Raw genomic sequence first — 14,516 nt, 5'->3', positions numbered from 1 at the left:
TACTTTATCAATACTTAGTCAATAGCCATCCATTAATTGTATACTTCAAGGTTTTTTTTGTCGGCTTGATGTGCAATGAAATGTACAGGATTGATGTTTTTGTCCAAAACATATTAACAACTGACACAGAATTGTGAATTTAAAAAGCTTATTATCATGAATGTCACCTAAATCTGCTGCCAAGCTAAAATTTTAGATATGTTTGAGCATTAAGTCGCGTTTGTTTTGATCAAATGAAAAGCGATACAAGTAGCATCACATATAAAGCAAAAGCAGAGTACATCGATAAAGGAAGCCAAGAAGCCTGGAAAAAATAAAATGCAAACAACAGAAAGAATTAGCTCTTTCTGGTTAAAATAGAGCTTTCACTTCTCTTATTTTTTTTTTGCAAGTTGTGTGACTGGTTTTACTTTTTACTTGTATTTGTCAGAAAACATGAAAAAATACTGTGCTTTTTATTTTTTTTTCCTAACTAAATAGACTAAACGAAAAACATGGCACCCAAAAAGAAGCAAGGTAGCTCACTTGGTAGAGCTGTTATCAAGTCTCGTTTCCAAGGACAAAAGGCTATTGCTCTTGATGAAGGAAAACTCGTAAATATATGCCATGTTATATTGAAGTAGACACATTAATATTATTTTAAAGCACACAACAGATATTGACGAAGGACCCAAATGGGTTAAGATGCAGAGTATTACTCAAGAAAATGATTTGGAAGCATTTTTGAGTACAGCAGCCCTTGCCGAAACTGATTTCACGGCAGGTAAAACAATAAAAAAAGGATGAACTGTTTAATATTCGATATTCATACAAAATACTGTTAGAGAGATTGAATGTCAAAGTGATTCAAAATGATTATAACAATCCACTGCTGATGAATGAAGAAGACGATAAAAAAAGAATTGCAAAACAAGAAGCCAACGTGGATAAATTATCTGTTCCTCGTAGACCTCAATGGGACAAATCGATGACAGCTGAACAAGTTCAACGTAACGAAAGAGAGAGCTTTTTGGACTGGAGAAGATCCATGGCCCAGCTTGAAGATGAGGAAGGTTTACTGTTGACTCCTTTTGAGAAGAACTTGGAAGTTTGGCGTCAATTGTGGAGAGTCATTGAGCGATCTCAATTGATTGTACAAATCGTAGACGCTCGTAATCCTTTACTATTTAGATCAGCTGATCTTGAAAAATATGTTAAAGAAGTAGATGACAAAAAAGAGAATTTGTTGTTGATCAACAAGGCAGATTTCTTAACATCAAAGCAAAGAAAAAAGTGGGCTGATTACTTTGATTCCAAAGGTATAAAATACACCTTCTTCTCTGCTGCCCTCGCTGCAAAGACTCAACAAGAGGAAGAAGAGAAAGCAAGACAGCAGGAAGCACTAGAAGAACAAAAAAAGGAAGAAAAGAAAGAAAAAGAAGCTGCTGAGAAAGAAGAGGGTGAAAAAGATTTGAAAGAAGAGGATAAGGATAAACCTATTGAAACAATTTCGGATTATTTGTCAAAGACATTCCTTAACCAACAAGATGAAGATGATGACCGTATTCGAATTCGCACAACTACCAATTTATTAGATTTGTTGATTGAAAAGACACCACTTGACAATGGTAAAGTATTTATGTGATCCACGTGAAAGAATGTGTCTAATCTATATATTAGACGAAGGAAATGAACAAAAGATCACGATTGGTTTGGTTGGTTATCCTAATGTTGGTAAATCAAGTACAATTAATGCCCTTATTGGAGAAAAACGTGTATCTGTATCTTCTACACCTGGTAAAACCAAACACTTTCAAACAATCCACTTGACGCCTTCGCTTGTGCTTTGTGATTGTCCTGGTCTAGTATTTCCTACATTTTCTACTACAAAGGCAGATCAGGTATGTAATGGTGTATTACCTATCGATCAACTTCGTGAACACGCAGGTCCATGTGGATTAGTTGCACAACGTATTCCAAAAGGTGTCCTTGAAGCAACTTATGGTATTCGTATCCGTACTGTGCCTGTTGAAGATGGTGGAACTGGTATTCCTACAAGCTCTGAGTTATGTTCAACATATGCCATTGCAAGAGGTTATTTTAAGTCTAGTCAAGGTAATCCTGATGAGGCTCGTGCTGCTAGATATATTCTGAAAGATTATGTGAATGTGAGTGCTATTTTGATTCAGACAAGAAGATGTGTTTTAAAACTATTTTGTAGGGTAAACTGTTGTTTTGTCATCCACCACCTAATAATGAAGCTGCAGAATTCAACAAGGAAATCCATGAGGCAGCTCTTAAAGTATTTAAAAAATTAGCACCCTCCACACGTGTACCCTCAAGTGCACTGAACTATATTGCACCAGCTGATGGAACGCAAACACAAGGTGGATCAAAAACAGCAGCAGTCGATAAAGCCTTTTTTGAAAGACAATTATCTTCACCACACGTGAGTGGGAAAAATGGAGCAGCTACTTCCTTAACAGGAGGAAGAGTGACACTATTCCCCCATCAGCGTCTTCTTGCTGATGATGGTACTCCTTTGCCTATGAGTAGAAAAGAACGTATGGCGATTGTACAAGCTAACCTGGGTGATATGGGAGCCTCAAAGAAGCACAAAAAGGGCAAAAAACATGTCAAAGTTAGAAGTGGAGCTGGTTATGATTACATGTAATATAAAGTGAATTTATAAATAAAAAAGACTGTATTTACATTTGAGAGAAGATAACGATGCAAGATACAACAATGAGTCAATGCATCAACGCTAAATCTTGTTTACAAACTATTAAAAATCACTTATATATTTGATGCAAAGAGATGAAACAAAAACATACATTCTTTATGCTAATAGAAAGATTGGTTTTGAGAGAGCTTGTTTACAGCAAACATAAAATACGTATTTGGGGTCTCAAAGCATTATGTCATGCAGCGTCTAGCTATTTTCTTTTTCTCTTTTTTCTTTCTTTCTTTAAATAGAAGTAGAAATAAACTATAGCTAAACAAAGAAAAAAAAAAAGGAAAGCTTCTTCAATAATCAGAAGTTGAATAGATGTGTATTGAAATTTTCTTATATTTTCATTCCTTAAAAACATATCGTTTATAACACAATTGCGGAGTTTAAATCAATTAAGGTACAAGTTCACAGCACACTTTCTTTTAGTATTCCCCTCCTTTTTTTTTTTTTTTGTTTTGTTTTCTTTTCTCTTCTCTATGACAAAAACTCCTTTAAAGAATAAACTTGATGAAATACCTAATAAAAATCACATAAATTTATGTTCAAATTCATCTGATACAAGCTCCATATGTTATCGATCAGTTTCTGCAGAGTTAACGATAAGCAATAAATTAGAGCAAATGATTCAAGTAAATCAATAGGGAGTGATTGGATTGAGATTATTTATTAATAATTCATTAATAGAGTGCTTATAGTAAGACAGTACAAATTGTCATTCAATCAAGAATATTTCATGATAGATTAAAGACGGGAGGATACAAGTTAAATGAATGGGTAGTAATGAGAGAATGGCTGATATACGAATTTAACTAATATTCAATAACAGTTTAATATCACTACACATAATTATGAATGCTTAAAAGAAGAAATGTCTATTTGGAACTCAACTATTACTCAAAAACCACTTGTTATAAACATTTATTTGGAAACAACAGAGCCAAAATTATTTTATGAATGTCATAAAATAGACTCGAATCGTATCCTTATCGAATCATGGACTTTAACATTAAGGTGAGTCATAGTTTGATTGGTCATTCGTTATTGAACTCATGTGTGTGTGTGTTAGTCATCCTTTAGCTCATATCCCAGTTGATTTGCCTGATTTGTATAAAAAATTCATTGGTTTTTTTAGGTCACTACATTCATTAGTGAGATTATTACCAAGTTATAGCTTATATAAAAGATTGAAACGATATGAAAAAGGGATCTTTATGAATTACAAGCTATCAACGAATCAAACGGCTTCAAAGGATGAAGTCTCACTAGGTAAATATGCATTTATTCACACATGTATGCACTACAAACACATTTGCTTGTAACAATAGACCATCTTTTGCATAAAAAGGATAGAATAAATGTTTATGAATTTACAGATATACCTACACCTCTTGGGTGAGAATAAGAAAAGATATTAAAAGATGAAAAGAGATGTTGATATTGACATAGTGCAGAATCATAAAGCTTAAAACATCCTATCGTGAATATTGTCCGCTGGATACAAAGACACTGCTCCCCTACATCATATTAGATATCAACAGACAACAGCAACAAGAAGAAAGAAAAAGAAAGAATATCTCTCCAAGGCCCACTTCTTTATCTACCAATACAACTACAGTATCCCTTGTTTCATCGAGATCGTCAAGTACAACCGCCAGCAATAGTTATAACAGTAGCATGCCTCAATCTTTGAGGGGAAATAATTTTATAAATCTGTCAGAGAGACGTGTATCCAACCCGGTCATATCACCATTTAAATCACCTTCTTTATCTGCCTCTCCGCAACCGGAATTAACATGTAACACTGAAAATCATGCTACACATCTATTTATATTCTCATTCGACTTTTTTTTTTATGAAAATAGACTCACAGACACTTGAAAGAGTAAGAGTGGATTGTCGTAAAATAGAATTCTCTTCTAGCTTTGAAAGGCATAAGAATAATAAAATAAGTCCTACTGTTGATATCAATGTCAAATCGAGAAGAAGAGGATCGCGTGCAAGTAACAACAGATCGATTTACATGGTTTATTCAACTTGTTGTTTTATTGCTTCAGCTCATTTTTTTTTGTTAAATAGGAGGATAATGATTTAAACGAATTTATGAAGTTCACTGGTGAGAAGCAAGAATTAAAGCTGTTTCAACAACACTCTTCTTTGCATTGCACTCCAAAACATCCTGATGCTTATCCTATTCAATCCGTAAACATATATGAAAATATCAACATGCTAGTGCCTATTTTGACTAATCTACTGTCTATCTAGAAACAATCTCTTTCTCATTTCAGAGACGTTCAAGAAAAGCATAATTCATTTTCATTAAACACACAGGGTTCACAAGATCATTTGGTATGTCATATTACTCCAGTCAGTCAACCAATCCATCTTGAGATGCCCTCTCCTGTTCCAACAAATAAGCACAACCCAAGCAAATTATTTAAACGTCAGTCCGCAGGAGATGATACTTACTCCTACCTTCGTTACACTGCAAATGCCTCACCAAAGGCTAGGGAAAACATAACGCATGATGATGATGACTCACTTTTATTCAAAATGAGTGAACTTGGAGAAGAAATATCTGAAGTCAATCAAATCATGACGAAGGATTACAGTTTTCATTTGAAAAAGAATAGGAATAGTATCAATAGAGGTCAATAACAAAACTTGTAAGCATTCTATATACCAACTTGAATCCATATGATATATTCTCTCCTATTGGCTTTTTACAATTCACCCAATGCTTTTTTTTTTTTTTTTTTTTTTTTTTTTTTTTTTTTTTTTTTGCACTCGTCTAATTCGTTTAAAGAAAGAAAGAAAAAAAAACAATACAGATAATGATTTACAGCTATTTTCTTGCAACCAAAAGAATTAATATTCAATAAAATATTTTGACTTTTCTGCTTGGTATAAAGACCTTTAAATCAAAGTCATATATGGTTACAGTCGATGACATGTAGTATTTCCATCTTAAATTGTTATAGACTATTTTCACAAATTATTCATACAACTTCAGAAAAAGAATTCGTATGGTTTAAAATTCATAAATTTATTGATGCATGAATTGCACAAAGAAAGAGTACTACATTGGCTTACTGTTCAAACACTCTTCGAATCTAGCAACTGAATATCTACAAAATTCTTGAAGATCGCTCAAAAGAATCCTGTTACAAGCATCCCCAATCCTGGACGACAATGTCTCTTCTTGCAAAAGCTCTTCTCTTTTAAACTTACTTTTACACACTAAGCAAAACTGTTCAATTGGATTGAGCTCAGGGGAGTAAGCCGGAAGATAAACATAGCTGTAGCCACGTTGCTCAATGTATTTTCTGATATCAGCAATCTTGTGAATAGGAGCATTGTCCATAACAATATGATTATTCTTAAATTGCTCATGCTGATCTAAAATATCAAGGGTGCTTGCAATGAAGTTAAAATAGTGCCCAGTAACAGTCCCCACCTTTTGAATTTTCAACAGCCTGAGTACTACCTGCTGCTTTTCTTTTCTTTGAAGGGACAGGTGCCCTTGGCCTTCTTAATTTGATATTTATCACACAAATAGTTATTTTTTTGATCTTTGTCTTGGGTACATCTGCAAAAGCACAGCCCCCCCCCGCTTTTTCTACTATGCTACAGAGCGTCTCATGATCATTTCGTTCTATTCATTTATTGATATACTCATAATTATGCTTAGCCACTGGCTTTGTTTAAATATATTCCATAACAAAGAATAAACAATGCTATTGTAATCCTTTAAGAGAATTGGTAATCAAAACAGGTTACAAGTAATAGGACCTTTTTAATAAAAGAAAGATAATTATTCTTTTTACATGTTTATTATTTCTAGTTTGAGACATTACATCTTCATTTCTTTGTCTCGATACAGAGTAATCGTGGTTATTTACTATTTGGATTTTGGATCGGGGTTGATGACTTGAATGTTTGTTTAGGTATTCTATACTTTGACAATCTATTAACAAGTGCCTCTGTTGAGTCCTTTCAATATCTAAATTTTGTTTCTCTATTCATAGTGTTGCTGCTGAAACTATTAATCAAAATGATGTTATGACCCAAAAACATTGTTATTATCAATTCTATGAACAAAGGAACCAAAACTACCTACTCATTTTTTTCTTTTGTTATATGTACTCATTATTGCTATTATTCTATCTTTTGCATCGAGTTTTCTTCAAAATCGTTTCCTGCTTCTGCGCTAAATTTATTTTACTTTTGCATAATCTTTTTTATTTTGTTTGCACGATTTTTTTCTCAAAAGCATACCAATAATTTCGGAATAAAGTGTAAGGGCTCATTTAATTCATATGGCCCCCTTCTTTCTTACCTCGATGGGCTTTTTTGATCTTGAAATAGGTATCCTATCTACAATTTATCCTGCCGCCGATGTACAGTAAATTTGCTCTTAAAAGTCATTCGTTATGTCATCCTTCAATATTTCTTTTTTCTTAAACATGACCCCTTTGAGTTAAAAAGATCCTAGATATTAACCTGTTGTGATTAGACAAACAAAACAAGTTAGTGTTATCAAAAAATTAGTATGCCTTATTCTGTTCATACTTCAACACCACATGACCCAGAGTTCTTCGTGCAGCCATCTTTGATAACAAGGCGATATGAAGTAAATAGTCTCTGATATCTTGACTGTTGATTGTTTGTCTGTCTCATCACTGCTAAGGAGCACTATTTCCAGCTGTTATCTCATTTTTCGTCACTGATTTTCAGAAAGATTTCACTATTCTTTTACTCGTTTTTCAACTGCTTTTGTCATCATTGATCTCGTTGAAAAACAAAAGGTTTTACATAAAAAAATTTAATTTTTCAAAACAATTACTTTGTATATTACAGTATAATTAAGATGAACAAAAGTAGAGAAACTTCCAATTTACTTTATTAATTTTATTATCTTTGTCCATGGATTAAAATAGAAAAGGGATGCCCAAATCCTATATGACAAGCCAAAGAAATATGCGGCAATGAATTTTTTTTAAAGCAACAGATAACTTTTTGAAAAAACGACAATTCAATGTTCCCTACAACAGTTTAAGATGGAAACATTGCAAGTACAACACTTGAGATATATACAAACTACAAGGGACTTTCTCAAAATTAAGGCTTGTACCTTTCTTTTGCCTCTAAATAATCTCAGGCTACACACATTATCATACTTTTGTAACCTACCATTCAAGAACCCATAACTCATGCCTACATTAGATTAAGATTAGAGTTTTGGTTCGGCCTAAAGCTTGAAGTATTTAATTCATTGCCACTCCATGTTGTATAAGCGTCCAGCTGGCATAATCTTTCTACAAAGATGAGACTTTGTTTTTCTTATTCTAGATTCATTTTTAAGCTAAAAATATGTTCATGTTTCATATTGAACGTAATTCGTCTTTTACCTTGTAATCTTTATCTTGTAAATTCTGACGTTGACAACTCTTGTTTGTTTTGATCTCTTGTTAACTCTAATTTGAACGTATAAAGAAATGCATAGGATCCCTGTCTATTACAAGGCATGTTGTACATTAAGATGGTGTGCAAGTTTAAATGACTTATTAAGCCTTGCTAAAAACATCTGTATTACTGGATTCCATAAACATTTCAATATTTTTTTCTTGCAAAGTCCAGTGAACTTTAGTGATATAATCAGAGTCATGATCTATAACTTGATTTTATTCAGTGCCATCGTAATTTGCTTGTAGGAGAAAGAAAAAGACAAACCTGTTTGACTTGTTCTCAATAGTATATTCATAAAGAAAGTACTTGAATGTCTTTCATTAACTAAATTTGATTATTCTGGAACTAATATGAGACACTGCTGCGTTAATTTTGGACACATCGTGTAACATTAAAGTACACAAAGCTCGACAAGAAATGAAGAGTAGCTGGAGCATTAGATTTTAGTTATTCTATGAAAGCGATTAAGTTATTCAATTGAATCATGTATGTGTTCAATGAAAGTTAAGTTTAGTAGCCAGATTAAAGCAAACTTAATCTCTGTTAATTTACTAAAGAAGAAGAAAAAAATAAAGATCTGTGCTACACAAAAATATAATCCAATGAAACAAGTGAATAAAAGGAGAAAAAGAAGAAAGACAAATGTGAATGTGACAGAGCACGAACGAACAGAGGTTTTTTTTTTAAAAAAAAAAAAAAAAAAAAAAACATCAGACAAAGCAGATCATATAATTTACTATCGTATCCTTACGCTTGACCAACGAGTACATTAGAGTTATTAAGTAGGACAAAAGTAATGTGTCTCTTTTTTATTCTTCTTTTTCAAAACAAAAGCAAAAAAAGTGCTTATTTTCTGTTACATCTATCATCAAGTCATCTGGCAATAGCTTGTAAACAGCTTACTGGATCCGTTACTTCAGGGTCCAGGGTTTTTATAAAAAAAAAGGGTAGTCTGTTCATGTAAATCTGAGGAGGTACAAAATCCAAAAACACTTTTTCCCAGCCTCGTTCTTGTGTATACAATCCTTTCCCTTTTAGTTGCTTACATTTAGAACATTTTTTTTATATTTGACTTAACATGACACGTTACTAGTCCATTGTTAATAAAGTTAGTTGAACGTTAAAGTCCAATATCCGATCATCTTGATTAATGTTAAAAACGAAAACTAAAATGTGAGAAAAAACAGCACAAGGTCTGTTGGGATGTATTAGAAGGGGTATTCTCGGTATTTTTTATTTTATTTTTTTCTCACAGGAAATCTCTTGAAATCAGAATTCTGTAAAACCTAACTCGAAGCTGTATTTAACGAAATAAAAATAAGACCTATAATTTGTAAATAAAATATGAGTAACATAGCTTAAAGAACATTGTGCACTGATGTTCATGCATTATTTTTTTATCTTGTAAACTTGATCTTCTGATATGTACAACGTCACTATATTTTCAATAAAAAAAATTGTTCTCTTTTCATTCTTTTCTTTTCTTCAAATATCGAAAACACATACACCCTTCTTTTTTATTGCCAACATTACAGTATTTTTTGATAAAGAATAATCAATGATTCGCTTTCGTTACAACAGTCCAGAATTTCAAATCTTCTTGGTTGGTATGATTTGTTTCTGCTGTCCAGGCATGTACAATGCCCTTAGTGGCATTGGTGCGCAAGGTCAATCATCTACAAGGGCTGCTACCGAAGGTGGTACAGCGTTATCTATTACTTTTGCAGTTTGTTCATTAATCGGTGCACCTGTGTAAGATAAAAGGATACCATTTTTATACATGAATTACTAACATACATACAATAGATATAATATCTTTGGTCACCGCGTTCTTATCCCTGGTGCACTTGCCTATGTTCTCTATGTTGGTTCTTTCCTTTCTGGATCTGACGCATTCACTATTGTTGCTGGTGCTGTGCTGGGTATCGGTGCAGGCTTCCTGTGGACTGCTCAAGCTGGTATAATGATGTCTTATCCTAACGAAAAAGACAAGGGTAAAGCCTTTTCAATGTTTTGGATGATTTTCAACCTGTAAGTTACAAAAAGAAGGCTAACAAGTACTAGAAGGAATTCAAAAAAAATTATTATAGAGGTGCTACGCTTGGTGCAGCTATCCCTTTAGGTAATGAATGGAATTCGGGTACTAAAGAAGCAGTCAAAACCAGCACTTACATTGCGTTCATGGTCATCATGGCCGTCGGGTCACTTTTGACACTTGCGTTACTACCACCTAGAAAAGTCATTCGATCTGACGGTGCCAACGTCTCTCTCCATAGATTTTCCAATTGGAAGCGTGAAGCATTTGAGGTCATTAAGCTTTTTGGAGATTGGCGTATGCTCATCTTAATCCCTCTCTTTGCTGGCTCCAACTGGTTCTACACTTATCAATACAATGTTTTCAACGGCCCCAACTTTATGCATATCCGTGCTCGAGCATTAAACAATTTGCTTTACTGGGTCTTCCAAATCATTGGTGCAGGTCTGTTTGGTTGGTTTCTTGATCTTGAAAAGCTTGGCTCTCGAAGAACTCGTGCCTTTGCAGGCTGCTCGGTGACACTTGTGGTCATTCTGGCTCTTTGGATTGGCGCTTTTGTCATTCAGTCAAGATTCACTCGTGAATCTGTAACAGCAGTTGGATACGCACCCATTGATGTTTATGATGCTGCTTACCCTGGACTTGTCATTGAGTATGCTCTCTTTGGCCTCATTGACGCTGTTTACCAAGGTTTTGCTTATTGGTTGATGGGAACCATGACAAATGATACTGAACGTGCTGCTCGTTATGGTGGTTTTTACAAGGCCATTCAAAATGCTGGTGCTGCTGTAGCTAACCAGCTTGAGGCCAACCATATTTCTTTCATGAATCAACTAATCACGGTCTTTGTCTTTAATGTCGTCGGCCTTCTACTTGCTTACGTTGTTTGCTGGACAGTTCCTGCTGTTACAGTCGAGACTGTAGATAACCTTGTGGATGGTCAAGCTGCTGCTGTTTTGGTGGGTGGCCAAGTTGAAAAAATGGAAGATACCAAGGAAATCCCGATCAATGAAGACTCTATTGAAAAGGTCGTTTCTTAATACACAGCATTCCCTCATCCACATCCTATTACGTTTTATTACCCTCCTTCTCCTCTTTTAATGTACCTAAACAGCTTGACGCTGGCAATTAGTCTAATATAATATTTCAATGAACTGTTCAAACTTTTTATGGAATGGCTTATGAACAAATTTGTATTGTTAGAGAGTTCGTATAAATTATCTTTGGGTGAATTGAGAAATTCAATCTTTTACTGTTGTCTCAATCATTTGAGTGCAACTTCTAAAGGCTAAGCTTGTTGTCAAGACAAGGTCGAAATAATTTAACAGAGTACTTTATATAGTCACCAAATCATTAACAATGAGCTTTTTGATTTTTTTTTTCTTTTTTTAAAAAGTACACTTTATTTTTTTGAAGGGTATGCAACTTTACTGTCAACAGTGGTGCTAATGTCATTTCTATTAAAATTAAGATATTGATGTTGTTCTACTAATTTCGAAGTGATTTGGATAAATGTATCGATAGAAGTTTTTGGTATTTGGTAATGCAGCACCAGCCTTGTCTGATGGCCACTATCACTGGCTATTAATATGTTTTCTTTTGCAAGTTCCTTTGCAAGAGTATCGATTGTGAATCCAACTTGTGAGGTATCAATGAATATCATATTGGTTTCACAAGGAAGGGTTAATTGAATGCCCATGCTTTGTAGAGCATACGCCAATTGTCGTGTTAGTCTGTGTGTTGTTGACATAGTAGGTACGACGGTTTGAATACAATGATGTGCCGCTGCTGCAAGTGAACCAGACTGTCTCCAACCGCCGCCCATCAACTTACGAATATGGCGAGCGCGCCCAATGTGCTCTGCAGATCCTACCAAGATGGATCCGATGGGAGCACCCACTCCTTTGGATAAGCAAATGGAGACTGTGTCAAAATGACGGCCATACTCTTTCAATGGAATCCCTGTAGCCTGGCTTGCGTTCCACAGCCGAGCGCCATCCAGATGCATTTTTAATTCATTTCGTTTGCAAAATTGCCTCACGCGCTCAATCTCATCCAATGGCATGATCGTGCCATTCAATGTGTTCTCAAGCGAGACAACTTTTGTTAAAGGAGAGCATATAGGATCTGTCATTAGGTTATTGGCAATGTCTTTAACTGTCAAATGGTGTCTATTGCTCGGTAAAACAGGCAAGGCACTTGCTTGAGAATGGTAAGCTATTCCACCACATTCATAATTATAAATATGAGAACGTGCATCGCAAAGAACTGAATGAGGAGGTTGTGTCAATAGTACACGAAGACCGAGTTGGTTTGTCATGCTGCCACTGACACAAAATAATGCTGCTTCATGTCCTAGTAATTTGGCTACATAGCTTTCAAGTTGATTTGTGCTTTTGTCTTCCTATCGATAGACACAAGAAGATATATAAGGGATGATAAAGTGCTTTGAAGAAGAAAACTTACAGCAAAGACATCATCCGAACGACTTGCTAATTTCATGATATCAAACATATCATCTGTAGGCTGAGTAGCAGTATCGCTTGTTAAGTCAACTACTAAAGACTGTTGGGTTCTGACTGTTGAAGCGAAAAATCTTTGCTTGAAGGTAAACAAGGATGAAAATAATTTTTTGTTTATTCTGGCATTTGAAGCAGTAAGCATTTTTTATGGGAAAATAAAAAAGGGAAAAAAAGTTCATGTTACAGGCTCTTTGACCAAAATTAGTCTGCTGGAAAATTTCCTGAAATAAATTTCTTCGTAATTTTAGACGAAATAAAACTTTTTGAAGGCATAACGAAAGTTACTTTAAATACATAGAGGATTACTTTATATCTCTTCTTTTTTTCTAGTATTGAAACAGTGTTCCTTGGCCGTTCTGTTTTAATCTCAGACTACGTTAGCTTTCCAAACTATGCTAATAATGTTATTCATGGTTAAGCTTTGACAGCCATATATTTGCTTGTTATATGGATTGTTATGCTAATACAAAACATTCAAGAAGTCGATCAATTGCTGTTGGTTGACCAAAAAAAGCATACGCGAATATTCGAATATTCAGATGACGCGACCTCTTGTTATAGCCACCAAATCTGTTTTGTACCTTTTCAAATTCGTTATTATAGTAAATAATCCCCTTATCACTTGATACGTATGGATATTGAAAGTATTTACAGTAATATTTCCAGTATATAACAACATTGGCTTGCAAGGATCATGTTTATAACATGTCAACCTTTATATTTTCAATTGAGTAGTTCATCAGCTTTTGTCTTACTGTATGCTCATGACAGAACATGCATATTGCTTGTTTTCCGTAATAGTAATCCTTGTTGTTGGTATAAAAATAAAACTGGGCAAGATACAGACAGAAGTAAATTGCCAATGTAGAAGCCAACGTAGAAGATAAATGTGGATTCTTCAACTATATTTTCTATAATTCGAGTAGACGGTTCTTTATATCACCAAGAAGTTATCATTCATTACACCAGTAAGATCTTAAAGACACAAGGTAAGTGCTTTTTTAAAGGCAGAGGGATGCATTTATCATATTAATCCAGTCTACCAGACTACAAGTGTATTTTAAATAGTGATTGCACGTTATCGTCCCAGCATACAATGTCTGCTGTTACCCAAGATATAGGGTCTACTGATGTTGATGGTAAATCGTTCCTAAAAGTTCTTTTGCATTTGGTCAACGGTGGTCCTCGGTTCTTATGTGGTATTGAGAGCGCTTTGATGATATTAACATGGAGAGTGATGCGCAGTTTGAAAAAAATGAGTCAGTTACAGTCAGTAGGAAAGCTATCAGATGTGGATATGCTACTGAAAGCAAGCAAATTACTCATTGAGAAAGCGCAAACATAATGAAAATTTGTTGGAAGTGAATGCAAGTCTTAGTCGATGAAACTGATTTGCTCGCTGAATTTTACTTAAGATCAGATGTGCAAGTTGAGCAAGACTTTCTCTAGTAAATCTTATATTGCAGGTTACAAGATAGCATCATATTACACAAAAAAAAAAAAAAAAAAAAAAAATACAGTACAAAAGGTTTAAAAAAATAGTCGATCTGAACTATGATCACTTTGCTTATCTCAAAGCCTTTTTTGCCATTGTAGTTACTTGAAATATTGAATCGCAGCATCATATTCTGATCTTGCTTCTTTATTAGGCATTTTTCCGCCTCATGAACCTTGAAATTCTATCCAATAGCTTAATGTTTCTCACAGACACTTCCTTGACATATGAGGCTTATGATTGAAACCGTACTAAAACATTTATTTATTGTAGCAGCTGCTCATC

The 14,516-nt window shown here is 34.4% G+C and overlaps 5 protein-coding genes across 5 annotated transcripts; 3 read left to right on the top strand and 2 right to left on the bottom strand.

The window, feature by feature from the left end:
• Positions 1–494: 494 nt before the first annotated feature.
• Positions 495–2,653, top strand: RO3G_09764 (uncharacterized protein; the record flags this gene model as incomplete). Its single annotated transcript, XM_067664349.1, has 6 exons — positions 495–593; positions 646–763; positions 825–1,607; positions 1,660–1,776; positions 1,846–2,147; positions 2,201–2,653. 6 exons carry the CDS (start codon positions 495–497, stop codon positions 2,651–2,653), a joined length of 1,872 nt encoding a protein of 623 aa, XP_067520450.1.
• Positions 2,654–3,581: 928 nt separating this feature from the next.
• Positions 3,582–5,368, top strand: RO3G_09763 (uncharacterized protein; the record flags this gene model as incomplete). The annotated part of the gene is made up of 7 exons (XM_067664348.1): positions 3,582–3,724; positions 3,897–3,979; positions 4,087–4,105; positions 4,165–4,508; positions 4,576–4,595; positions 4,820–4,912; positions 4,976–5,368. The coding sequence occupies 7 exons, from the start codon at positions 3,582–3,584 to the stop codon at positions 5,366–5,368; spliced, it is 1,095 nt and encodes a 364-aa protein (XP_067520449.1).
• Positions 5,369–5,806: 438 nt separating this feature from the next.
• RO3G_09762 (uncharacterized protein) lies at positions 5,807–6,074 on the bottom strand (the record flags this gene model as incomplete). Its single annotated transcript, XM_067664347.1, has 2 exons — positions 5,807–5,838; positions 5,942–6,074. The coding sequence occupies 2 exons, from the start codon at positions 6,072–6,074 to the stop codon at positions 5,807–5,809; spliced, it is 165 nt and encodes a 54-aa protein (XP_067520448.1).
• A 3,663-nt stretch (positions 6,075–9,737) lies between these two features.
• RO3G_09761 (uncharacterized protein) lies at positions 9,738–11,254 on the top strand (the record flags this gene model as incomplete). Its single annotated transcript, XM_067664346.1, has 3 exons — positions 9,738–9,931; positions 9,986–10,210; positions 10,270–11,254. 3 exons carry the CDS (start codon positions 9,738–9,740, stop codon positions 11,252–11,254), a joined length of 1,404 nt encoding a protein of 467 aa, XP_067520447.1.
• A 362-nt stretch (positions 11,255–11,616) lies between these two features.
• Positions 11,617–12,878, bottom strand: RO3G_09760 (uncharacterized protein; the record flags this gene model as incomplete). Its single annotated transcript, XM_067664345.1, has 2 exons — positions 11,617–12,618; positions 12,681–12,878. 2 exons carry the CDS (start codon positions 12,876–12,878, stop codon positions 11,617–11,619), a joined length of 1,200 nt encoding a protein of 399 aa, XP_067520446.1.
• Between the last annotated feature and the right edge of the window lie 1,638 nt (positions 12,879–14,516).

This window comes from Rhizopus delemar, genomic scaffold, assembly GCF_000149305.1.
Source record: "Rhizopus delemar RA 99-880 supercont3.7 genomic scaffold, whole genome shotgun sequence".
NCBI lineage: Eukaryota > Fungi > Mucoromycota > Mucoromycetes > Mucorales > Rhizopodaceae > Rhizopus > Rhizopus delemar.
The sequence above is the reverse complement of the archived record's forward strand: the minus strand, read 5'-3'. Positions and strand labels throughout refer to the sequence as shown.